This window comes from Sorex araneus, chromosome 9 (assembly GCF_027595985.1).
Source record: "Sorex araneus isolate mSorAra2 chromosome 9, mSorAra2.pri, whole genome shotgun sequence".
In the NCBI taxonomy this organism is placed as follows: Eukaryota; Metazoa; Chordata; class Mammalia; order Eulipotyphla; family Soricidae; genus Sorex; species Sorex araneus.
In genome coordinates this window covers 18,177,510-18,203,075 of record NC_073310.1, presented here as the reverse complement: position 1 = coordinate 18,203,075, position 25,566 = coordinate 18,177,510, and the positions used below count along the sequence as shown (strand labels likewise).

General features: G+C 49.8%; 2 protein-coding genes across 2 annotated transcripts; one reads left to right on the top strand and one right to left on the bottom strand.

The window, feature by feature from the left end:
* Positions 1 to 6,839: 6,839 nt before the first annotated feature.
* C9H5orf52 (chromosome 9 C5orf52 homolog) lies at positions 6,840 to 15,264 on the bottom strand. The gene is made up of 3 exons (XM_004615626.2): positions 14,993 to 15,264; positions 13,536 to 13,644; positions 6,840 to 7,037 (listed from the first exon to the last, which is right to left on the bottom strand). Exons 1-3 carry the CDS (start codon positions 15,262 to 15,264, stop codon positions 6,840 to 6,842), a joined length of 579 nt encoding a protein of 192 aa, XP_004615683.2.
* A 190-nt stretch (positions 15,265 to 15,454) lies between these two features.
* DUSP18 (dual specificity phosphatase 18) lies at positions 15,455 to 24,094 on the top strand. The gene is made up of 2 exons (XM_055147044.1): positions 15,455 to 15,701; positions 20,087 to 24,094. The coding sequence occupies exon 2, from the start codon at positions 20,160 to 20,162 to the stop codon at positions 20,724 to 20,726; it is 567 nt and encodes a 188-aa protein (XP_055003019.1). The 5' UTR covers positions 15,455 to 15,701; positions 20,087 to 20,159; the 3' UTR covers positions 20,727 to 24,094.
* Positions 24,095 to 25,566: the final 1,472 nt, after the last annotated feature.

Genomic DNA, 25,566 nt, shown 5'->3' with positions numbered 1-25,566 from the left:
CTCACAATGGAGACGTTACTGGTGCCCGCTTGAGCAAATCGATGAACAATGGGATGACAGTGCTACCACGCTATCCTCTGCCTTAACCTGTTCACTGCACCCTAAGCCTCTCTCGTTCTCTGAAGCTAGCTGACTCCAGCTAAGCATTCTTGGCTGCCGTTTCCCCAGTCCAGCTACCTACCGCTCTCCCCCTCTTTCTCTCTTCCTAGGACTTGCTGAAATCTCTTATTCTTTATTCTTCTTATTAAGCTTTTGTTTGAGGCCATGCCCAGTAATGCTCAGGAGTTATTCCTGGCTCTAAACTCAGGAATTGCTCTTGGAGGTACTCAGGAGATCATATGGGATGCTGGAGATTGAGCCCGGCCTGACACCATGTAAGACAGGTCCCCAACCCGCTGTGGTACTGATCTGGTCCCATTGTTATTCTTTATTTAAAATTAAGAGCTGCAGAGCTAGAGAGATAAACAGTGGGGAAGGCGTATGTATGCCTTGCATGTGACCGACCCTAGTTCAATCCTCTGACACCCCGTATGGCCCCCCCAAGCCCCGGGGTGATCCCTGAGCATAGAGTGAGGAGTAAGCCCTAGGCAGTGCCCAGTATATGCCATGCTCCTGAAGACCATTTGCTCACTTTGTTCTCAGAACAGTCTCTGCAGTGGGGACTCAGCTCTCCTGGTTGAAGAGGAAGTAGAAACAAGTTGAATCAACTTCCCCCTGAAAGGCAGAACTGAGAGCCCAAGTCTGACTAGTGGGCAGCATCTCCAATAACTCAGGAGTAAATCGCCTCTCCTGCAGTGCGAGAGAGAGAGGAGAGAGAGAGAGAGAGAGAGAGAGAGAGAGAGAGAGAGAGAGAGAGAGAGAAAGAGGGAGAGAGAGAGAGAAAGAGAGAGAGATCGTACAAAGTACAATGGCCTCACCTGTAATGGACTGCAGTCGGATTCCCCAGCACCACATGTGGCTCTCCCCATCACCACTAGAGGTCACTTGCACCCCTGAGCATGGCTGGACTGTGGTCCCAATCCCCTCCCACCCCACACTCAAATATGTTGTTTTCCTGTAGAGCCCCAATGAGGCACCAGTCACCACTCACCTAGTTTTTCATGTGATTCAAAATCTGCCCCCTCCTCCCCAGTTTTTGCTCCCAGATCTGGTGCATGAGGGATTTTTGAGTCTGGTTTGTTCATGAATGATTCCCAGCATCTAAAAGGTGCTGCCTGATCCCTGTCAGTAGCTCAAGAAATGCGCACGGCAAGGAGAGGAAGGCAAGCGTGGGGGAACCCAGGGAGAAGCAAGGAAGATGGGCAACGTGCTGGTGGGGCTCGGTCCACTTGACTGTGGAGCAGGACGCGATGGAGTGGCAGTGACATGATGACAGAGCCTGTGGGAAAGCTCCCACAAGAGCAGATGACACAAGGAAGCTGATGCAAAACCGTCTCCTCATGGACCACAGACCAGTAATGCACCACTCACCCCAGACGCTCACTCTGAGCAAGGCTGGTCTGCTCACACCCACATGCAGCAGGGTTGTCACAAAACTCCTTGTCACATCTCAGGATCTGAGGACCATGACTCCAGAACCCCATCACCACCACCCACACATGCTTACATCCCCCCTCCACTTGTAGCTCCCCCCAAAGTTTCCCTTTTTCACCACATAGTGGTTGCCTCTGCATCATCCTTGCACCCTCTCGAAGTAATACTGCCACAATATTTTTCAGCTCCAGTTAAACTCTCACCCCACTTTTTTGCTCCCTTCCCCCCCCAACATGATTAATGAGACCATGTGTTGAAATGCAGTACGGGGGGGGGGGGAAAGCATAGGGGCCTTACAGCTCCTAGCTCTTCTCTCTGACCCCTCACAATTCTGCAGAGTCCAAGAGTCAGCAGCTGGACCACTCTGACTTGCAATAGGGAGCAACGTTTGCAGGGCTGGAGGTGAGGAGTTGGGGGTGAGGAGGATTCCAGCAGGGTTGCAAGAGCCTGACTCCAGATAACTAAGAGCACTGGCATCTGCTGCCCTCTGGTGGTCACCGTGGGAACTGTCCTGGCCCAGCAACCTGAGTCCCAGGCAGTCCCTCCAGGAACTTTCGGCCTGCTGACCTCACTCCTCACTGCTTCCCAGGGGCTGGAGAGATAGCACAGCAGGTAAGGCGTTTGCCTTGCACGCAGCCTGACCTGGGTTCGATTCCCAGCATCTCATATGGTCCCCTGAGCACCGCCAGGGGTAATTCCTGAGTGCAGTGCCAGGAGTGACCCCTGTGTATCGCCAGGTGTGACGCAAAAAAAAAAAAAAAACAAAAACTGCTTCCCAAACATTTTCCTCATAACTCCTCCTATGAGCCCAGGGGGTGAGGAAATCCAGGATTCTCATTTTCATCTGCTCATCTACAAATCAGCACCAGGAGCCCAGTCCCAAATCCACCACTAGTTTCTTACCCACCTTGCCACGTCCATTTCCCAACCTCTGTCCCAGTAAAACAGGAGAGGTGGCCTGCACACGGCTTTCCTGCTCCCCAGACTCTGAGAGGGAGTCTTGTGCAAGGCCTGAGCTAATCAGGGCAGAGGAACTCCCAGTTGGCAGGTCACCCCATGTCCCAAAATGATCAGAAAAAGACAGATTTGAGCCAGGTAGATAAACTGGAGCGATAGCACAGCGATAGGACATTCGCCTTTCATGCCGCCGACCCGTGTTCGATTCCTCCGCCCCTCTTGGAGAGCCCGGCAAGCTACCGAGAGTATCATTGCACAGCAGAGCCTGGCAAGCTCCCCGTGGCGTATTGGATATGCCAAAAACAGTAACAATAAGTCTCTCAATGAGAGACGTTACTGGTGCCCACTCAAACAAACTGATGAGCAATGGGATGACAGTGACAGTGACAGATAAGTATAAGGGGTACAGCATTTGTCATGCAGGCGCTGAGCCCAGTGTGATTCCCCAGTACCTCAGGAACGATCCTTGAATGCAGAGCCGGGAGTAAGTCCCGAATACAATCAGGTATGGCCCAAACACTGCCCTCCACAGAAGGAAAAGGAAGGAAGGAAGGAAGGAAGGAAGGAAGGAAGGAAGGAAGGAAGGAAGGAAGGAAGGAAAGGAAAAAATAAAAGAAAAAATTGAAAGACTTCATGGCAAGCAAGAAAACTGCTCCAATGGATCAATGTTTGGGCCTGGCCATAAAATGCTGCTTGGATCCAGCAGAGCTGGGGGCCACCAGGGTCAGCCCCAGCAGTGCTAGTACAAGAGAGGGTACCCATATGGTGCCAGGAATAAACCCCGAGCCTTACTCATGTATTCCACTCCATCGAATGATCCCTCTGGCCCCTTTCCAAGCACTCAAGTCGTGCCGTGCATTTGGTAATAGAGGACTGAGATGTATTTTCAGCATAAATTAAAGATATGCTTGAAACCCCCCTTGACCCCTCTTAAAAGTTATTCATCCATCCCCTGCCATGGGCACAGAGCTTTAGACAAAAGAATGTTCCACCATGCTATCCCACAGACCAAACTGAGATCATCTTTCACAATTAACGAGCAGTGGGGAACATGCCTGTGTCCCCTTCTCCCATTTCCTGGGTGAGCATCTCCTTCGTCCACATCGCCCTCACCCACCCGGACACTGCCTCACAGCTGAGCCAGTCCAGGCAGGTGGGAGTTCTTCCTGGGATTTAGTCTAGTTCTCTGTTAAATTGCGGATAGCTAGTAAGTGAGATCACATTCCAGAAGTTCAGGCGAGGCTCCTGCAACTCTGTCTGGGAAATTATGTTCCAGAAGGCCCTCCGGCTCCAGAGTGCTCAAGATGCCTTATCCCAGGGTGGTTAGGAGATGATTTTCTCATGAGACAGGGCTAAGGGTGGACTCTACCACAGCTCGCTACCCGACCTTTCTTTTCTGCGTCTCCCAGTGCTCAGCGGTAAGGCCAGGCTAATAAAATGACCTACTTTGTTGTTGGGAGGATCCCATGAGGTGTTTGGAAATAGCTGAGTGCCCAATAAATGCTGGTATACTCATGGCTTTCACGGGCTTCGGGGCAAGATTCCAAACCAGCCGAGTCTCTTGAGTTTGTGTGTGTGTGTGTGTGTGTGTGTGTGTGTGTGTGTGTGTGTGTTTTCACTGGTCTAAATAGCTCTAAACCCCTTCCTTAGCTTCAAGATTTTCTCAAATATCTCCCCATTCAACACACTTCTATTCTTTTCTTGCTCATCTCTCTCCTTTAATCTCCTAGTTCATGCCAAACAATGAAAAGACCTCCCCCAAATTTCTCACTTCCTGTCCTCTACTTAAACGTAGCATGTTCTCATATCTACTAAGGGGGAACACATCCAGTGTGTTTCAGACTTGCTTCTGGCTCTGTGCTCAGGGATCTGACGAAGTTCATGGAACCATCCAAGATGCCAAGGATAGAACCAGGGTCAACTGCATGTGAGGAAAGTGCCTTACCCACCATCTTATCTCTCCAGCCCCTGGAAGCTTTTTGTTTTCTAATTCGAAAACATGGAAATATTAAGCCCACACACTTAGGGGTGAGCTTGTGGCTTATGAAGTGACTCATGAGGCTGATGGTCCAACTCCCTCATCCACTCCACTCTCGGGGCCCAGATGATCAGACACCACACTCAGAACTTGCTGTATGACCTTGGGCAAGTCAGGCTCCTCTCTAGACCAGTTTCCTCATCTATAAAGCAAGGGCTCTTGGTCAATTTTAAAAATACTAGTCGGCGGCTAGAGATATAGTACAGCAGGTAGGGCACTTGCCTTGCACATGGCTGACCCAGGTTCAATCCTTGACACCCCACATGGTCCCCCAAGCCCACCAGGAGTGATCCCTGAGTGCAGAGATAGGAGTAATCCCTGAGCATCACTGGGTGTGGCCCGAAGGCAAAAACAAACACACACACATACACACACAATTAAAAAAAAAAAAACCAGTGGGATGAGCTAACTAATATAGAGGGTAAAGCAATTTTCTTGTACTTGGGTAACCTGGATTTAATCCTCATTATGACCTGGCACCGCCTATGGTCTCCCGAGCACTGCCAGGAGCAATCCATAGCACAGAGCCTAGAGAAAAACCTGAGCATTGCCAGATGTGGTCCCCAAATCAAGTGTGTGTTTAGCCATTAATTTAGAACAAAAACATGGAGGGATAGAGCAATAGTCCAGGGGTTAAGGTATTTGCTTTGCAGGCAGCTGGCCCTGGTTTGATCCCCAGCACCTAATGGTCTTCTGACCACAGAGCCAGGTGTGGCCCAAGAACAAAAAGTAGCCACAAGTGGCCTCTCTGTTTACTGGCGCTGTGGTTGCAGAGGAGAGCACGTCAGCATCCTGGTCTACAGGACCGGCTTTCACAGCCAGGTCTGGCTAAGTCAGCAAGCAAGAAATGGCAGCAGTGTGGACCTGAGGGGTTCCAGAAGTGGCTTTTTCTGAGTCTCAGGGCAGGGGAGCATCCTAAAGGTGGCCTCAACTGCACTGTGGGTTGCCTTGGTCCCTACTCTCACAGATAGGACACTATCGTGGGGATGGACACTTGTCAGACTGGACATTTTTGTGGGAATTGGACACTCGTCAGGACTGGACATTTGTGGGGAATGGATGATTTCACTGGGAGGTGTCAGGAATACCCAAATAGTCCCCACACAAAGGGAAGGGATGCACTTGGGTCACCTGGATTCAGAGGGGAGAGGAGCCTCATGTGGTTTAGGCAAGGTGGGGTCAGGGACTGCAGGAAGTGGAAGGGGTCTGGAAAACTTGGGGGTGAGGGAGAGCTGAGGAGTAATTCTAGATGTGGGCTGAGCTCCTCTTAAGGTGTGGGTTGGGGACACTCAGGTCACACTCAGAACAGCAGGCATGTCGGGGAAGGACCTGCACAAGGTCATAAGCCAACAGGTGTCATGATGATGCCAGCCATTGGGAGACGGGCCAAGCACGTCTCCGCCTTGTGCCACTCCTCCATGCAGACTCTCTCATGAGTCTCCCACTCTTGCAGAGAAGGGAGACTCTGAGGTTTTGATGTCACCTGATTGAGGGGGTGTCAGAAAGAACTCCTCCCCCAGGTCTGACTCAGCGCCCCCACCCCAGCTGGCTTCCTCACAGCTGGAAATTGTCAAGCCCTTCCTCTAAGGCAGCGCTGCCCTGGCACCACCCACCTGCCACTTTACCCAGAGAGAGGGGTCCCCAAGCCCATCTGTGCCTCACAGGGCTAGCTGAAGACTCTAAGGCTCTCTTGCACCCCGAGGGGTGGGGCAGGCAAGGGACATTTCAGCTGCTGACAGGGGCTGGGAACACAAACAATGACTTCCATACAATAATCCTAGGTTCTATCCCCTATCCCAGCACTGTGGGACAGCAGCAACCAAAAATGAAATGGGCTTGGAGAAAGTTCAGGGGTTAAGGCTGGCTTGCACGTGGTCAACCCCAATTCCATCCCCTGCACTGCATATGGTCCCCTAAGCACTACCAGGACTAATCCCTGAGCACAGAGCCAGGAGTAACCCCTTAGTGTGGCCCATCCCCCCTCCGAAAAAAATTAAAAACATAATAAAAAGACAAATTTTCTGAGGGTTTTGTGTTCTGCAGTCCTCTCAAGCTCCTTATGGTTTATTGTTGTTCTACATCTTCTCTCTCTCTATTTTTTTTTGTTTTGTTTTCATTTTTGTTTGGGGGGTTACACCTAGTGATGCTCAGAGCTTCATTCTGGCTCTGAGCTCTGAACTCCTGGAGGAGTTCAAGGGACCATATGGAATTCTGAGGATTGAATCCAGGTCGGTTGTCCCTTCTCTCCGGCCCCTTCATATCTTCTCCTCTAGCACACTGGAGCCGGCGCAGCCTTGGAGCAGAGCGGGGACTACCGCACATAGAGTACCCTCTCCCGCACTTTGTTTTCAAAACGCCTTCTGTTGTGCAAGTGGTCCAGATACTTCTGGGTGTGCATGAACTCCCGTCTCCAGCGGCTCAGCTTCCTGAGCTCATCCGTCAAGAACTTCTTCTTCAGGTGGTCGTACAAGTGGATCATCTTTTTCTTGTTCTTTTCAGTAGCTTTTCGCTTAAAGAAAGGACAGAGGCGAGGTTAAGAAGAGGAAACTGCTGGGGGAGGGGAGTTAGAAATGGGCCTATTGGACCCACTATTCCACAAGAACTTCACTCATGGGGAGCCTCAGTTTATCTGTGTGTGAAATGGGGCCACTGAATTAGAGAAGCCCATGGTCCCTGCAGTCTAGGCTCCTGAGTGTGCCCTTAGCGTCTCTATGGGGAGGGGGTGGGGACACCCAGCAGTGCTCAGGAGCTATTCCTGGCTCTCTGCACAGGGGGCAGACGGAGCTGTGTTGGGGGGAACAAAACATACCTTGCATGTAGTAATTAAATTTGAAGCAGGGTCAGCCACTTGCCAGGCAGGTGCTTTACCTCCTGTGGACTGTCTTTCCCTCTGAACACCTCTACTTTGAAGACTGCATTGGGGAAAGCTTCTGATTTCTCTTCCCTTCTTTTTTTTATGGGGGGGCGGGGTCCCACACCCAGCAGAGCTCAGGACTTGCCCTTAGCTCTGAGCTCAGGGGACTCTGTGGGGTGCTGGGAATTAAATCCAGATAGGCCATATGCAAGGCAAGTGCCCTACCCACTGCACTATCTCTTCAGTCCCTTCTCCCCTTCTTTAACTGCTACCACCCTGTCCCTGTTACACACCTGACGCGTCTCACAGATTGCCCTTGACACTGCGACACTGCCCTCACCATGTACACACCAGTGCATGCTACTGGGTTCTCTATGATGTCATTTCTGCCTCTCCCCGTGCAAGAGCATGAGCTCTGGGGAAGCCCCATCCTCTGCCTTCCTCATTCACTTCCCTGTTCCCGGGAGGTGACTTCAGAGGATTCTAAACAAAGGCAGCTGCAGGTCTGTGAGGGGCTGCAAGAGGGTGAGGAAGAAGAGAGACACGCACAAATATTCCTGGATTTTTTTGTTGTTGGCTTATGCCATGCCTAACAGTGCTCAGAACTTGCTTGTGGCTCTCGACTCAGGAATTTACTCCTGGCAGTGCTCAGAGCACCAGAGATAGAATCCGGGTGGGCCACATGCAAGGCAAGCACCCTTCCTACTGCAGTAGCTCTCCAGCCCTGTGCCCAAATACTTCTGAGCCAGGCCGAACAGACACACCCCACAGTATTCAAACCAGGGCACTGCCAAGGAAAGCCCTGGGGAGAGTTGACATAGCCAGAGGAGCTGGGAGGCCGGATGTGGTGCCAGGGACTGAGCCAGCCGCCAAGGCCTCTGCTTTCTCTCCTGTACTCTCTCCTGGCCCTCTGGAATCTGTGCTGGTATCAAGGATCTGAATTGATTCTGCTATAGCCATTAGGAGTCTCGGACTCTGCAACAGGCTGTTTTCACTCGGGGCGCCCCAGAGGGAGGCGGGTGAGAACCCTCCCCGCCCCAGGAGACCCACCCCAGTAGCCGACCTCCACTACCCAACCGCCACCACGCTCCAGGCCACTTTCTGGACACATTATAAGATACTTCCTACCCATTTTCCATAATTACCACACCGTATTTGATGGAGTTCAGACAGTAGGCAACAAATCATAAAGAGTTTTATATATATATATATATATATATATATATATATATATATATATATATATACTCTCGGTAGCTTGCCAGGCTATATATATAGCCTGGCAAGCTACCGAGAGTATCTTGCCCGCATGGGCAGAGCCTGGTAAGCTGCCCATGGTGTATTTGATATGCTAAAAACAGTAACGACAGGTCTCATTTCCGACCCTAAAGAGCCTCCAGTCGTTGGGAAAGACGAGTTAAGGAGAGGCTGTTAAAATCTCAGAGCTGGGAGGAATAGAGACGTTACTGGTGCCTGCTAGAGTAAATCGACTAACAACAGGATGACAGTGATACAGTGATAGCTATTAGGAAGTTAGGGGCTGCTTTGTATTATTGTTCTCTCAGTCACCCGGCGACAGCAGGCTTTTGGGGGGCACCTCCAAGCCAGTGATTTCATCGTGAGCTTCATTTTTTACCAATGGTCGGTTGTAAGTGTATAAATAGAGGGCCCCTCACCTGCATATTGTACTTTTGGGAAATAAAAAAAAAACCTTGAGAAGAGATTGCCTTGGGCTGGAGAGGTAGTATAGCAGGTCGAACGCTTGCCTTGCATGCAGTTGATCCAGGTTCAATCCCCAGCATCCCATATGGTTCCTCAAGCACTGCCAGGAGTAATTCCTAAATGCAAAGCTAGGAATTACCCCTGAACATCACTGGATGTGGCCCCAAAACAAAATAAAAACAAGCATCAAAAAATAAGAGATTGCCAAGCTATAAAGTAACCCAAAGGCATGAAGACCACACCCTTTGAAATATAAATCCTGAGTTCTCTGGAGAGGAGAAACTGGTACATCCAGAAATCCAAGGCCCCACCACGGAAGCATGCATCCTTCATAAAAGAAGCTACAGAAAAATCTGTGAAATTAAAAAGAGATCATCAAGAGAGCAAGGGCTGAGATTATGAAACTTCAACAGGACAAGGTTTTACTGTGACCACACCTACGTTCACTTCTCTGTTTGCTCTTCAAAGCTGTGTTCCCCCTTAAACATACATCTCACTTGCTTGTATCTTTGTCTTTTTGTTTTTTTCCACTTTAGAGAAGCCTGTGTTCTCCCATGAACACATATTTTCCCTGTTTTTCTCCTCTCACATCTTCCCCCAGCAAATTTTGTTCAGTTGAAACTCTTTCAGGCAGGTGTGTCCCTCTGCCTGCCCCAAAAGAACCCCCGGCAGCTAAAACCTCCAGCACCCAATCACCGTTATGCTCACAGCCAGCCTTCACTGGCTCATTCCAAGCCCCCGGGCATGAGGTTGAATCCACTGAAAAACCCAGGTATGTGGGACTTGTGACCGAAATCTCAAGGGTTCCAGAGTCAGGAACAGGCCCCTCCTCCCATCTCTCTGCTTCTGCTTTCCAGGCAGTCATACCCACAAACTGCTTCTGTGTTGGGGCTGGACTGAGCTACAAGGATGAGCCCATTGGTTTGGAACATCAGAAGGCTGAACATCTTCTTATGGCTGCCTTAGTAAATAATTTCCTAAATTATACCAAAATTGTCAGTCTTCCTTTTCTCACAGATCCCTGATTCTGCTGAACCTGTTTGTTGTCAGTATGCAGACCCTAGGTACTTAGCCTGTTGTCAGTATGTAGATCCTAGTACTTAGCCTGTTTGTTGTCAGTATGCAGATCTTACATTGTTTGTTTTCCCTATGCAGAAGAACTTTGCATGATCTTCCTGTAACTCCTTTGTTGATGACCTCATTGTATTGAGCCCTATGAATTATAGAATGGTAATAAAAGGAGACTTCAGGGCTCTCTACTTTTGTCACAGAGTCAGAGAGAACCTGGGCCCTCCATGACATACATTTCTTCTGCTTTCCTTGTCTCAGCACCTCTGACTGCACGAATATTCACGCAACACCTCTGGGTGCCATTAAGCACATTAACTTCCGTGATACAGATGCACAAATGAATCTTGGAAGAGAGCAGCATTCTGCAGAGATGCCTCCAGACCCCAAAATCACCATCAGAGGTGGGGTGGGGTAGGGAGGGAGGGAGTGGGGGTGCTGGGATGGATGCTGGGACTATTGATGGTGGAGAATGGACACTGGTGGAGGGATGGGTACTTGATCATTGTATGACAAAAAGCAAGCATGGAAGTTTGTAAATCTATAACTGTATCCCACGGTGACTCACTCAAAAAATTTTTTTAAAAAAATTCTTTTCTAGGGGGCTGGAGCTATAGCACAGAAAGTAGGGCATTTGCCTTGCACGTGGCCAACCTGGGTTCAATTCCCAGCATCCCATATGGTCCCCTGAGCACCGCCAGGAGTAATTCCTGAGTGCAGAGCCAGGAGTAACCCCTGTGCATTGCCAGGTGTGACCCAAAAGCAAAAAAAAAAAAAATTCTTTTTTAGCACCCTATGAAAAAATTTTAGAATTCCAGGAGCGTGTGGCCACAAAACATCCCATACAATTATGCCACTGACACACAGTAGCACACCATATTTAATGGGGTGTAAAGTAGAAGATAACCAATCTTGATTAAAAATATATGTACATATATATACTCATATGTACATATATACATACATATATACATATATGTACATATGTATATTAGCTGGGCTGGAGCGATAGCACAGTGGGTAGGGCGCTTGCCTTGCACGAAGCCTACCTGGGTTAGATTCCTCCGCCCCTCTCGGAGAGCCTGGAAAGCTACTGAGAGTATCCCACCTGCATGGCAGAGCCTGGCAAGTTACCCGTGTCATATTTGATATGCCAAAACCAGTAACAACATGGTCTCACCATGGAGACGTTACTGTGGCCACTCGAGCAAATCGATGAGCAACGGGATGTCAGTGACAGTATATTAGCAAACAAGATTTAGACTCTAACAACATTTTAACTATCTCTGATAAAGGGGCTTAATGGATACAACAATTTTCACACATTTTCCTCTAAGGAAATATTTTTGGATCATTTTTAGTCAATTATTCATCACAAGTAATACAAAATAAATTATCTAGCATCTGCCTTTGGGGCAGGCTTGGGTGGTGGTGGGAAAACTCAAAATAATCGTGGTGGGAATGTGTAATGGTTATGGGATTGGTATTGAAATACTGAATGTAATTAATACTGTAAACAACTCTTTGAAAATATTTATTTTTCTGTTTGGGTTACATCCAGCGATGCACAGGGTTACTCCTGGCTCTGCACTCAGGAATTACTCCTGGTGGTGCTTAGGGGACCATATGGGATACTGGGAATCGAACCAGGGTCTGCCGTGTGCAAGGCAAACACCATACCTGCTGTACTATAGCTCCAGCCCCTGAAAATAATTTTTTTAATCTAAAAAATAATCAAAAAGAAAAAAAAAACTACCTTGCTTCACTATTTCATCTCCTTTTGAAATTCTTTTCTACGAGGGAAAGGCGACGGTCCAGGAATGCCTACTGGGGCTAGGACTGACTTTTCTTTCCTCCAAAGAGCAATTCCTCCCTCCAGCCTGAGTCCACAGCATCCTGAGGAATCAGGTGCAGGGAACATCTCCCAAGCCGCGCAAAACAAGTGGAGTCCTGGTGCAGGTTGACAGCTGCCTTGTGAGACTTAGTGTCAGTGCCCGGGAGGGCCTCATGGCCAACTTTACCTCTCCTGATCCAAGCCAAGTCTTTCCCCGAGGGCCAGTGGCCGAGGTGGGTCCAGCAGAGAGGTGGAAGCACTCTTTTCTCAGCTTACCTCTCTAGCTCCCCACTTTACCTTGTCACCAGCAACAGGTTCTCAACAGTTTAGCTGCACCCCAACATGCACTACTGGATGCCAATAGCACCTACACTCTAATGTGTGATATAAAAAATGTTTCCAGGCAGTACCAAAGCCCCCTGAGGGGCAGCATCTGCTCTAGCTGAGAACCACAGTCAAGAGAAATAAGCGGCAGGGGCTTGAGAGATAGCACTGGGGTTAAGGCCCTTGTGGTTTGATATTCTGGTTCTGTCTGTTTCCCTAGTAACCCCAGAGGTCAAGTCAAGAATCACCATGCTATGGTCCAAAAACAAGGGATACACGTGAGTCCACTATTCTCAGAGACTGCTCAGAAAGCCTCCCAATGGTGGTTCTGGGCCTAGAGTGATAGTATAGAGGGTAGGATTCTTGCCTGAAACACAGCTGACACAGATTTGATCCCCCATACCACATACGGTCCCCACAAGGCCCACCAGGAGTGATCCCTGAGCACAGAGACAGGAGTGCTCTGCTGGGTGTAGACCAAAAAACAGGAGATTAAGGAGGCTAACTCTTCACTGTTCTCATTACAGTCCTTAGAAACCAGAAGGAGCTCTCGGATTATAAGCTTTTTTGAAGGATAGAAACACACTTAAGCCTGGGGCCAGAGAGATAGTTCAGGGGGTTAACACTTGCCTTGCATGAGGCAGACTTGGTTTCGATCCGTGACAGCCCATATGGTCCCTCAAGCACATAGCTGGTGACTCCCCCAACCCCATTCCACACACACACACCAAAAAAAAAAAAAAAAAAAAGAAGGGAAAAAGAAAATGTACTGGGGGCTGGAGCGATAGTACAGCAGGTAGGGCATTTGCTTTGCACGCAGCCAACCTGGGTCCGATTCTCAGCATCCCATATGGTCCCCCGAGCACCGCCAGGAGTAATTCCTGAGTGCATGAGCCAGGAGTAACCCTTGTGCATTGCTGGGTGTGACCCAAAAAGAAAAAAACAAAGAAAGAAAGGAAGAAAAAAGAAAAAGTACTTTGGGGAAAAGACATGCCACAGGAGCCAAGGGATGTGGAATCTTCGGTCTCCCTGGGACAAAGGAGTAACCCCAACCTCAACGGCCGACTCTGGAAAATGGGCTCTTGAGCAGCCTGAGGACTCCCTATCACCTCAGAGACCTGTGATCTGCCCTTCAGGGTGTGGGCGAGCATGAAGAGGGGTCAGTCTTCTATATCCCCTATGGTGAACGCTTGTGACAACTTTACCTCTATTTCATAGATTCTTTGTGCACTGAGGTTGTCACGGATAATAACTCGAGATAAGTTGCTCTTTGGTAACAGCTTTTTCACGGCTGCTTCACTGGCATTCATTATGCTGGAGAGGGAAGGAAAGGTGGGACAGTGTGAGGTGGCCTGAGCCAGTACTGGTGCAGAGTCTGATGTGGGGGATTCTTGTGGAGTAGATACAACTCCCCGGGATTTGGGGTTGAGGGGGACTGAACCACACCCACAATGCCCAGGGATTACTCCCGGCTCTGTACCCAGAAATTACTCTTGTAGGTACTCAGGAGACCATACAGGATGTCAGGGATCAAACCCAGGTCGGCCACATGCAAGGTAAGTGCCCTGTACTACGCAGCCCCCAGATTTCCAGACTTCTTAGAGAGACCATGTATCTGTCATAACTGTCGTATGAGCAAGGAAAAAGGTCGTTTTTCTTGTGAAAAATGTGCCCTAAAGGGATATTTTACAGACGTTTAGAGGAAAGTTATCCCGAGGGATATTCCACTCTAGAGAAGCCTTTGGTCTCCTTCAATACTTCTTCCCCCCCCCCACCCCGTTTTTCTCCTCTCACATTTTCCCCCGGCAATTTTTGTTCAATGAAAACTACCTTGCTTCACTATTTCACCACTTTTTGAAATTCTATTCTACCAGGATGGCCCAGGAACACCTGTACTTGGGACTAGGACTGACTTTCCACAAGGGACATTTCTTTCTCTGCCTCCGCCCCCAGTTTATTTATTTTTTTATTGGATCATTGTGAGATACAGTTACAAACTTTCATGACTACGTTTCAGTCATACGATGCTCTCAAGCACCCATATATTGACTGGCTGGAGCAAACCAGGAGAAGCTCCTGAGCAACTGCAGGGTGTAGTCCCAAAACTATAATAATGAATATTTTAAAACACACAAAAACACTCTTCACCTACTCAGGAGCAGCAAAAAAAAAAAAAAAAAAAAATCTGCCAGTACTTTCCGTGTAGGGCAACAAAAGTAGGGACGGGGAATGTTCCCTTTCAAGTAATAAACAGTCATTTTGAAGCAAACTGCTTTGCAGAGCACGGGCAGGACAGAGGTTACTGGGGCTGGCCCGAGGCACCTGGAGATGGGGCTGTGGGGCGTTCCCGGGTTACTGGGACACACGGAAAAAGAAGAGCTGGGTGTCAGCGACCAGGGCCACCCCCGGGAGTTGGGGGTTCCTGAGGCTGCACGCAGCCGAGCCTGGGAATGTGTGGAGAGGAAGCGGCAAGTTCATCTTCTCCAGAGCCGGTGGCGGGAAAGGGGAGGCGGAGAAGACAGGCTCCAGGAGGGGGTTCTCGGGGTGCAAAGAGCTGGTCTGGGAAGGAGCCAGAGCCAGGGGCGAAAGGGGGCGTTGAGAGGCTGGGGGGGGGGCTGGCATCTTCGCCCCCTGACCAGCCCGCGCGGCTCCCGGACGGCACCTGACGAAGGTGAGCGACTTCTGGGTGCGCGGGAACAGGAAGAAGACGCGCGGCTGGGAGCCGATCTTGGCCTCGGGGCGGTTGGAGAGCCCGCTGAGGCGGACGCTGAAGGAGCTCTGGCCCGCGCACAGGTTGCCGCCGGCCGGCGCCTCATTCTTGGTAGCCGACGGGGCGTCCGAGGTCGAGGACACCGAGGGTTTGCGCACTTGGTCGGCTGAGCCTTCCGCGGCCAAGGGCGGTCGGGGAGCGACCGCCGTTACACTCGCAGCCATGCCGGGTGGGCACGCGGCGGGCACTGTGCGCGCGCCCGGGAGACGCGGGGCGGGGGGGTGGGGGAGGACGGGGGCGGTGCCGAGAGGCGGAGCGCGCACGCAATAAATTGTCCCTCGGCGGCCGCCGTCGCGGGGGCGGCCTGGTGCGTTGCCTAGGAGACCGCGGGAGCGGGGAGGGCGTGGGCCGCCGCGGGGCAGCCAGCATCCCCCACGCGGCCGCGGGCCGTAACCCCGGGGTAGTTGCGGGGAGGTCCGGGTTTTCCCGAAGAGCCCGAGACGGCCGACTCCTCCCCGCGACCCCGGGCTTTGTGCTCGGGAAAGCGCGCGGCCGGCCGGCTGCCGGGATTGTAGCTGGCGCTCATGGCCGGCCTCCCCCGGTTTCCCGGAGGGCGCGGTCGCTCCCGGGACGGACCAGCCCTCCCGCCTGTGCGAAAGAGGTGAGGCCGCCCGCGTCCTGGAGAGGCCGAGTGCCCCAGCCAGCAGCCCGGGGACGCGCCCCGAGGGCTCCCGGGAGGGGGCGACGCGAGCCCGCGCGCTCGCTGCTCCGCGTCTCTTCTCTCGGGCGCGGCGAGTGGGACCCGGCCCGGGCCCGTGAGGGAAGGTTGTAGAGGTTAGAAAGCAGTGGAGTCCCCCCGCTCGCCCCTCCCCTGCCCTGCACCCTCAATAGAGAAAGTGACGAGATTAATTGGTTTCTCCCTCCGTCTCAGGCCGAAAGGGCTTCAGTTCAGATCTCTGTTGCCTTTTTATTTATTTTATTATTTTTGCTTTGTTTTGGTTTTTGGGTCACACCCAGCGATGCTCAGGGGTTACTCCTGGCTCTGTATTCAAATTACTCCTGGCAGTGCTCAGACCTTATGGGATGCTGGGGATCGAACTTGTGTTAGTTGCATGCGAGGCAATAGTACGCCCTATCCGCTGTACATAGAGCTCCAGCTCCTCTGTTGCCTTTTATTTTTTTGGGGGGGGGTCACACCCGGTGATGTTCAGGGGTTACTCCTGGCTTTGCACTCATAAATTACCCCAGGCGGTGCTCGGGGGACCTTCTCTTGCCTTTTTAAAATAAAATTTGCAATCCGAATGGAGCAAGACCCGCCCGCCGCCGGCAGTTCCGCTGTCATTCTTCAGTCGGTCCTGGGCTCCCAAGCCCCAAGCCAGGGAGAAATCCTTTCACTCCTTACTTTCATGGTGCTCTGTGGTTTTTTGTTTGTTTGTTTTTGTTTGAGGGCCTGTGCCTGGCAGTGCTCAGGGCTTACTCCTGGCTCTGCACTCGGGGGTCGCCCTGGCAGGGCTTGGGGGACCCTGTGGGATGCGGGGATTGAAGCTGGGTGGGTTGTGTGCAGGGCAAGCCCCCTCCCCGCTGTACAGGCAGAGCCCTGTGTTTTAGTTATGGGGGAGCAAGGCCTGCCGTCTGCGTTAGATACAGCCTGGGGTGCCTCCCTGGTCCCTCACAAGAAAGTTAGGAGGGGACCACTGCCTTCCTAATCTGTCATTCCTGTGATTCCTCGTTTTTGTGATAATTAGACTGAGTTCTGTGAGATAGGCGAGCTGGGCTGCCCTGTAGATTGCAGTCTCCTCAGCACTGAGTACCTGATCTGATCAAATTACTCTTCTCTGGTAGCTTTTATTCCTGTTAACCACTGGTGGGGAGGAGGATTCTGATGAGTTTCTAGAACCTCCTGTAGTATTTAAGCATGCTACTGGGGTCAGGCTTTCCCCCTACCCTCATGGGACCTTTAGAGCAAACCAGCCCCCAGTCCTTCCTGGGCCGTGCCTCATGCCTTTGACTCCAGGGCACTGGCAGGTAGGATTTGTTTTTGTAGCCTTTGCCCTTCTCCAACAGCCTAGCCCTGCCCTTACCCAGCCCCACCCTAAAATTCTAGAGAAACAGTTTTCTTCCTCTCCAGAAAACCATTCAGAAGATAGTTGTTAAGGACAAGTCTCACAATGGAGAAGTTACTGGTGCCCTCTCGAGCAAATCAATGAACAATGGGAGGACAGTTTTCTATTGTTGTTCCTGTTTAGTCGTCATTCTTGGCTATGCGCTGGGTTTACTCCGGGCTCTGTGTGCCAGACTATCTCCTGGCAGGTTCGGGGACTCATTTGTGTTACGACAGATCAAATCAAGTTCTGCTACGTGCAAGGCAACTGTTGTACTATCTGTCTGGCCCTTGTAATTGTTTTGTTTTCTTTGGAAGGTGGGGGCACAACAGCCAGCAGGCTTCTCTCCCTGCAGGTGCGCTGGGGACCATGTAGTGTAGGAATCAAAGCCCAGCTTTAGGTATGCAAAGTCTATATTCCTGCTTTTCAAGCTATCTCCCTGGCCCTAGACACAGTATTCAGCAGATTTGGGGAGGGGAAAACATCCGGCTGTGCTGCTCAAGGGTTACTCGGGGCTCTGCACTCAGGAATTATTCTTGGTGGTTTTCAGTTCTCAAGGGACCATACTGGGTGTCAGGGATGGAAACCTGGTTGGCCGCATGCAAGGCAAACGCCCTACCCATTGTACTGTCGCTCTGGGACCTGATTCAGCAAATTTATAAGCACCCGTGGAAGGAGAGGGCCTTGAGCTTGGTACCAGTGATACAGTAGGATAGTAGTGAAGAATCGTAAGGTGAGAGATGGAACAATGACTCATTGGATTGTCAGGAGGCCCCTGCCACCCCACCCCACCGCACCATGTGGTCACCCCAAATATTGCAGGGAGCAGCCCCAGGCCCCAAACTGGGAGTATCCCCTGAGTGGTGCCGGATGTGGTCCAGAACGGAAAGGTACAGTGAGATTCCTCGACATCTGATCCACGTGTTAGGAAGAACTCTTAGACTGAGGAAGCCTGGAGCAGGGACTTGTATCCCGTGCGGGGACAGGGAATCCTGGGGAGGCTTCCCTCTGGAGGATTCTCGCTCACCCATCCTCTGAGGCCTCGGGATCTGATGGCTGACATGGAAAGGGGCTGCCAGACTTAAAGGCAACAGATGCAATGAGGAGCAGATGTCCATAAGGATCTTCAAGTGGTTCAGCCCTAGTTGAGGCTCTTTGGCGTGTAGGAGTGGCTGATAGGAGGCTGATGAGGTGGCGGAAACCGGGGCTGGAGTGATAGCACAGAGGATAGGGCATTTGCCTTGCACGCGACCAACCCAGATTTGATTCCCAGCATCCCATATGGTCCCCCGAGCACCGCCAGGGTAATTCCTGAGTGCATGAGCCAGGAGTAACCCCTGTGCATCGCCAGGTGTGACCCAAAAAAAAGAAAAAAAAAAGAGATGGCGGAAACTGGACCAGACTTCCAAGCCGAGGAGCACAGTCTCTACCTGACAGTGAGCAGTCATGGAAATAGATTAAACTCAGACAGAGAATTGGCTCATTGGTCTGTGCCACATGCAAATTGACATCTGGCCCACAGCAGTGTGATCTGGACCCATCCACATGTTCCCACTTGGGGAAACGCATGCAAATGTACAAGTATTGCTGCTTTGTTCAAGATTAGGAGTGGGGGGGCCTGGGCTTTCCTAAAGAAGATGGGATTTGCCCCGCCCTGAGGTATATGCCACAGCCCTATAGCCACAGTGTCATCCTGGAGTGGCTCTGTCTTACTGTATTTGTCCTTGAATCTGCTGTGGTACCAACTGGTTTCCTGGTAGTTTTCAGCCCCCTGTATCCCCAAGCCACCTTAGAGGCAAGGTGTAGGAACAAGTTAGTGATCCAGGACTCTGGTTTGACGGCACTCTCACCTGGGTGCATCCTGGCCCTGAAGACATGATTCTTGGAGGGCAGAAACTGGCATCTTCCTCATTTTTATACCAGTGTCCTTCAACCATGAGTCCATGGACTTGTGCCATCTCCAGGGAGAGAAAGGTTGGAAACAAAGTCTACCACTTTGGTTATAACTGCAGGTTCGGAGACTGGTATGGAGGACAGGTGCTGGTATAACAAGGTTGAAGAATGCTGTCTTTTGGTGGTGTGGGGCAGGCCATGCTCAGTGGTGCTCAGAGCGTACTCTTGACTGTGCTTGATGATTACTCCAGTGCTCAGGGAATCATTTGTGGTGCTGGGGATCAGACTTGAGTCAGCTGTGTGCAAACAAGTGCCATAATCCTCTGTACTATAATACCACTAGTGACTTCCAGAAGAGTGCTTTCCGATTATAAGTCACAGAGTCTCATGATTTGCGCATAAAGGCTGAAGACTGAGGAGGCCCATGGTATAAGCGGTTCCCACTGAAAAAGCTGGAAGGAAGGGAGAGGGTATTTTGGGGTTTGGGTTTTGATATTTTTTGATGACAGTGCCAGGGATCAAACCAAGGGTCTCACACAGTGCTCTACCACTGAGCCTGGAAGGTAAGGATTTTGAGGAGCCATGAGAAGTGGTCTGAGTACCTAATGGAGTCAGACCAGGGGAGGCTTTGCCAAGCTTGGGGTTATGCTGAGAATGTAGATTTGTGCTAATCACCCCAAGAGTCATGAGGGTCAGTCATGTGTCAGGGATGAGCTGGATATCTCTGTTACTTTTATTTTGTTTTGGGCCACACCTGGTGATGCTCAGGGGTTACCCCTGGCTCAACACTCAGGAATTACTCCTGGCAGTGCTTGGGGACCATATAGGATGCTGGGAATGGCACCCAGGTCAGCCGTGTACAAGGTAAACACCCTACCTGCTGTACTATCGCTCCAACCCTGGATATCTCCTTTTCAAATGAAGTTCCCTTCATAGTCATGGGAGGAGGAGGGGGATTCACTTTGGGGAATCCTGCCAAAGACTTATCCAGGATCTGGCCTGCTGGCCCAACTGGGCTCCTGCCCTCTCAACACTGTCTGTTTTCTTGCAGTTTCCTGTGGCCATGGCCTAGCAGAATGATGCAGCCTTAATGCCTCGCTGGCTGCTGACGCCCTCCCTGGCCCATGACATCCCATCCGAGTGCCTTTCCGGTTCAGTTCCGGCCACCCACGCTCAGCGGACTCTCCCGGGTCACCAGCAGCCTGTATATCAGCAACGGCACAGCCGCCAACAACAAGCTCATGCTCTCGGGCAACCAGATCACCTCCATCATCAACGTGTCCTTGGAGGTGGTGAACACCCGCTACGAGGATATCCAGTACCTGCAGGTGCCCGTGGCCGACACCCCCGTCTCTCGTCTCTGTGACTTCTTTGACCCCATTGCCGACCACATCCACGGGGTGGAGATGAAGCAGGGCCGCACGTTGCTTCACTGTGCGGCTGGTGTGAGCCGCTCGGCCACCCTCTGCCTTGCCTACCTCATGAAATACCACAGTATGTCCCTACTGGAGGCCCACTCATGGACCAAGGCCTGCCGGCCCATCATCCGGCCCAACAGTGGCTTTTGGGAGCAGCTCATCCACTATGAGTTTCAGCTGTTTGGCAAGAACACCGTTCACATGGTCAGCTCCCCTTTGGGAATGATCCCCGACATCTATGAGAAGGAGGTCCGTTTGATGATTCCACTGTGAGCCTTGCCGCCAGGGTCTGAGGTACGGAACTGCCATTGTGCCTCCCACTAAGACCTTCAGCAGAGTATTTCACTTGGGTGCGTACAGGAAAACAAAACCCAACCAACAGATGATGCCCTTTCTAAAGGCAAGGGAGGAATGCTGTAAGTTTCTAACCTAGTGTGATGTGTATCTTTAAGCGGGAGAGAAACTTGCTCCATGGAAGATTGTGGAGATAAGCTTCCTGCCATAGGTCATGGTTATAGGCCCGAGTAAAGGGTGAGGCTGCTTGTTGCTGCTCAGGTCCAGTGGGTCAGCTCCGGAGCATAGGGTGGACCTGGCACCCTGCTGCCTTCCCCCAGGAATGGGCCCTCCTCAGCTCCTTCACTGGGAACTCACTCAAAACCAGAGCCTTACACAGCCATACACCTCTGGTGCTGCTGGCAGGAAGTGAAGTGCAGCCTGCTGGCTAAGTGACCTTCAAGCAGTGCCCTGGGCACCCTGAAGTGCCCCTCCTCCTACCCCTGCCACTGGAGCTCACATTTGGTTTTCTAGACTGGATTTACACGTGAAATAGTTTTCAAACAAAGCATTCCACTGTATAAAAAGTTTAAGCCTTTTTTTTCTTTTCTTTTCTTTTTTCTCTTTGGGTCACACGTGGCGATGCACAAGGGTTACTCCTGGCTCTGCACTCAGGAATCACTCCTGGTGGTGCTCAGGGGACCATATGGGATGCTGGGAATCGAACCCAGGTTGGCCATGTGCAAGGCAAATGACCTACCCACTGGGCTATCACTCCAGCCCTGTCATTTTTTCTTTTTAATCATTGTCATATATATATATATGACACAGGCTAGAGCTACAGTACAACAGGTAGAGCATTTGCCTTGCACATAGCTGATTAAAGTTCAATCCCTGGCACCCTGTATGGTCCCCAAGCACCTCTAGGAGTGATCCCTGAGCATCATCCAGTGTGGCAATATACATACATATATATGGATATATATATAGGCTCAAAGGGCCAGTGAGACCCAATCCCAATCCAGCCTTTGAGGAGGGAGTCCCATGTCTCCTCCTGAGAGTATTCATGTCCTCAGGCCTTGGGTCCCTCCCTCATGCCTTGGCTCAGAGGACTGGAGCTCCGGCCAGAAGCCAGCCTTGTCACCTCCTCCCTATATGGAGCCCCCGGTCTGGGGTCTCTTGGGGCCTCTGTTTCCTCTGTGCCCAAGCACTGACAACCCTTCCCCAATGATTCCTTAGCTGGGCACATGGCACATGGCCCAGGCTCAGTGGAATGGGCAGCTTTTGTCATGAATTCTGCTGGCTCTGCTATCATAGTTGGCCCAGGACCCTGTCCCCTCATTTGCACACAGCTCTCTGTAGTGTCCAAGGAGTGTGCCAGAGGGCATCCTAAGGGGAAGGGGACATAACTGAGGTCCATTCCAGCTTCTGGAAAAGGTGCTCATTTTTCTTTTGTGTTTTTGGTGGGGGAGGGGGAGCATCACACCCAGAGATGCTCAGGAGTTACTCCTGGCTCTGCTGTTCCTGGCTCATCAGGAATTATTCCTGGTGGTGCTTTGGGGACCATATGAATGCGGGCATTTAATCCCAGGTTGGCCGTGTACAAAGCAAGCACCCTACCCACTAAACAATCTCTCCACCCCCAAAAAAGCTATTTCTGATGCTGGTCCTGAGAACTAGCGAGCACACCCGTTCAACTAACCAAACAGGACCCTTGGGGACATTTGACTAAGGGACAGGTGAGTGGATTCCCACCAATAGGCCTTTAAATCCAGAAATGTTCAACTCCATTCCAGGTGCCTGAGGATCTGGTGGAGACACACTTTTCTAATCCAGCAAAACAGTGTATGAACCACACAGGATGTGGCTGTGCTGGGACACAGTGACACCCCCACTTCCACCACAGGGTGCATTTTAAGTGGGGTGGGGAAAAAAGCACATCACCTCTGTATGCATCTCTTTACAAGTGAGAAAAGAGTCAGCAGTACTGGGCTGGCAGAGCCCCCTCCCCACGCCTCCAAGGCAGTCTCTGAGAGATTGAGATAAAATTTTTCTTTGAGGACTGGAGTGATATTACAGCAGGTAGGGCGTTTGCCTTGCATGTGGCTGGCCCAGGTTTGATCCCCAGTACTCCATATGGTCCCCAAAGCCTGCCAGGAGTGATCTCTGAGCATTGCCAGGTGTGACTCCCAAAACAAATTTTTTTCTTTGAAGACATCTTCAAGAGAATTTTATAGGATATATCTTGTTTCCATTTAAAACTTTTAAAATTGTTGTTTGGTATGTTTTAACACATTTGTATAACCAACTTCATAGTCAGAACACAACTTTTTTTTTCAACCCCCAAATTCCCTTATGCTACCCTTAGTTAAACCTTAGTTCCACCTTTCTGGCAAATACTGACCTATGCTCCTGTAGATTTGCCTTTCTAGAATGTCACATGGAATCTCATAGAATATAACCTCTGAAGGCTGCCTCCTTTCATATCTTTTTCACGACCAAGAAGTATTCCATTGTGTGGATACACAATTTATTTTATATTCACCCATTGAGGGGTCTTTTGAGTTATTATCACCTTGGAGTGATTTATTTAAATAAATCTTCTATAAATATTGGTGTGTAGGTTGTTGTGTGAACATGTTTCCATTTATGTAGGATTTATAAATAGGCATGGATTATTTAGTCATATAATATAGTTAACTTGTGAATTAAAAAGAAAAAAACTACCAGTACCTGAACTATTTTGCATTCTACAACTAGAATTCCAGTTTCTCTGTTTCCTTCCCAGTATTTGATACTGCCAAAATTGTTTATTGTGGCCATTCTGATTGGAGCGTGGTGATTAGTCATTGTGGGGTCACAAATTTATGGAAATTTGCATTTCCATGATGGTTAATAATGTACATCTTTTTGTGGGCTAACCTCCCATTTCATATAACCTCTATGATGTAGTATCATCTGTTCTCTGCCCATGTTAAGTTGGATGATTTTCTCACTATTAAGTGTTGCAAATTCTTTATGTAATGCGAATAAATGTTTTTCTGTCAGACGTGGATTCATAAATATTTTCCAGTTTAGCTTCACTTTCTCTTTTCTTAAAAGTGCATTTTGGACCAGAGAGAGACTACAGCACATAGGGTGCTTGTCTTGCACACAACTGAACCGAGTTCAATCTCTGCCATCCTATATGGTCCCCAGGAGTAATTCCTGAGTGCAGAGCCAGGAGTAACCCCTGAGCACCACCAGGTATGACCCAAAAAAAGTGCATTTTGGAAAGCAAAGGCTTTTTAATTTTGCTGAAGTGCTATTTTTTTTTATGGATAGTTTTGGTATCATTTCAGAACTATTACCTTATTGCAGATCACAAAGAATTTCTCAAATGTTTTAAAGTTTGAGGTTCTTTAAATGTTCACTGATTTCTGTTATCCTTTTGCATAAGGTACAGAGTTAAAGTTCTTTTTATCTAAAAGGTTTCAACTCCTTTATTGAAAACCATTCTTATTTTCTTGGATTGTCTCTGCACCTTTGTGTAACTCAATTTGGGGGCTTTATTCTATTCAGTATATTCGTCTTCCTTTTCACTGTTATCTTGATTACTGTAGCTCTATAGTAAATCTTAACGTTGAAGAGTATGAATTCACCTATTTTACCTATTGAAACACATTGTTTTTATTATTCTAGTTTAAGTGCCACACTATGTAAAATTCAGAATTATCTTGTCTAGATTAACAAAAAAAATCTGATCTGGGGACCAGGTAGATGGCTCAAGTGGCAGAGCACCTACCTAGCATGAGCACGATCAAATTCAGTCCCTGGACACTGCTCGGTGTGACGTGGCTGACTCCTGACACTGTCAGGTGTCACCGAGCACATCCAGGCCAGATACCAGGTATGACTGGTAGCCCCTAAGTGCTGACTTTGGCCAGCAGAGCTCCGTGTTAGTGGCCATGGGCCCCAGAACACTACCAGGCACACCCTGTACCCCAAAACCAAAAATTCCGCTTGGGTTTTAGTTGAAATTGTATTAGATAAATGGACACTTTGGGGAATGTATACCATTTCTCATCACACAGAGATAATCTCTCCCCATCAATTGAGATCTCTGTCATCTTTCAGCAGTGTTCGTCATTTTCAACATAGAGATTTTATCTTGTATTTATACTTCAATATTCCATTTGAGAAAGAGCATTATAAAAATGATTATTTTTAAACATTGGGCTTTTAATTGTTCATGGTAGGTAACTAGGTATTCAACTGGGTTGAGGCTGGAGCAATCGTACAATGGTTAGGCCATTTGCCTTGCATGCAGCTGACCCAGGTTCGATCCCCGGCATTCCATATGGTCCTCCAAGCACCACCAGAAGTAATTCCTGAGTGCAGAGCCAGGAGTAACCCCTGTGTATCACCGGGTGTGACCCAAAAAGCAAGAAAAAGAAAAAATTCAGCTGGATTTTGTGTGAACTTGTAGCCAGCTAAATCCACTTCTTCTGAGAACATTTCTTGGCAATCTACCTTCCTTCATTTGTTCTTATCTCCTTCCTTTTCCTCCCTCCTTTATTTTGGCATGGCTTAGGATGGAGCACACCTGCTGGTGCTCAGGGCTTACTCCTGGCAGAGTTATCCCTGTATACAGTGCCAAGGACTGAACCCCAGTTGGCCTCATGCAAGGGAAGTACCAGCTGTACTATCTCTCTGGCCCCTTCCTTGGCAGTATTTTATAAAATATCATTGTATTCTGTGGACCAGATAAACAGAACTTTATTTCTTCCCCCTTTTGTGGTGGGTGGGGAGGGCCAAACCAAACCAGAGATGCTCAGGGGTTACTCCTGGAGTTCTCAGG

Coding starts and splice junctions, on each gene's coding strand:
- C9H5orf52 (XM_004615626.2), bottom strand. CDS start 15,264: ATGGCTGCGAGTGTAACGGCGGTCGCTCCCCGACCGCCCTTGGCCGCG. Junction 13,645..14,992: donor AAGTCGCTCACCTTCGTCAG/GTGCCGTCCGGG, acceptor TTCCCTCTCCAG/CATAATGAATGCCAGTGAAG. Junction 7,038..13,535: donor AAAGAATCTATGAAATAGAG/GTAAAGTTGTCA, acceptor CCTTTCTTTAAG/CGAAAAGCTACTGAAAAGAA.
- DUSP18 (XM_055147044.1), top strand. CDS start 20,160: ATGACATCCCATCCGAGTGCCTTTCCGGTTCAGTTCCGGCCACCCACG.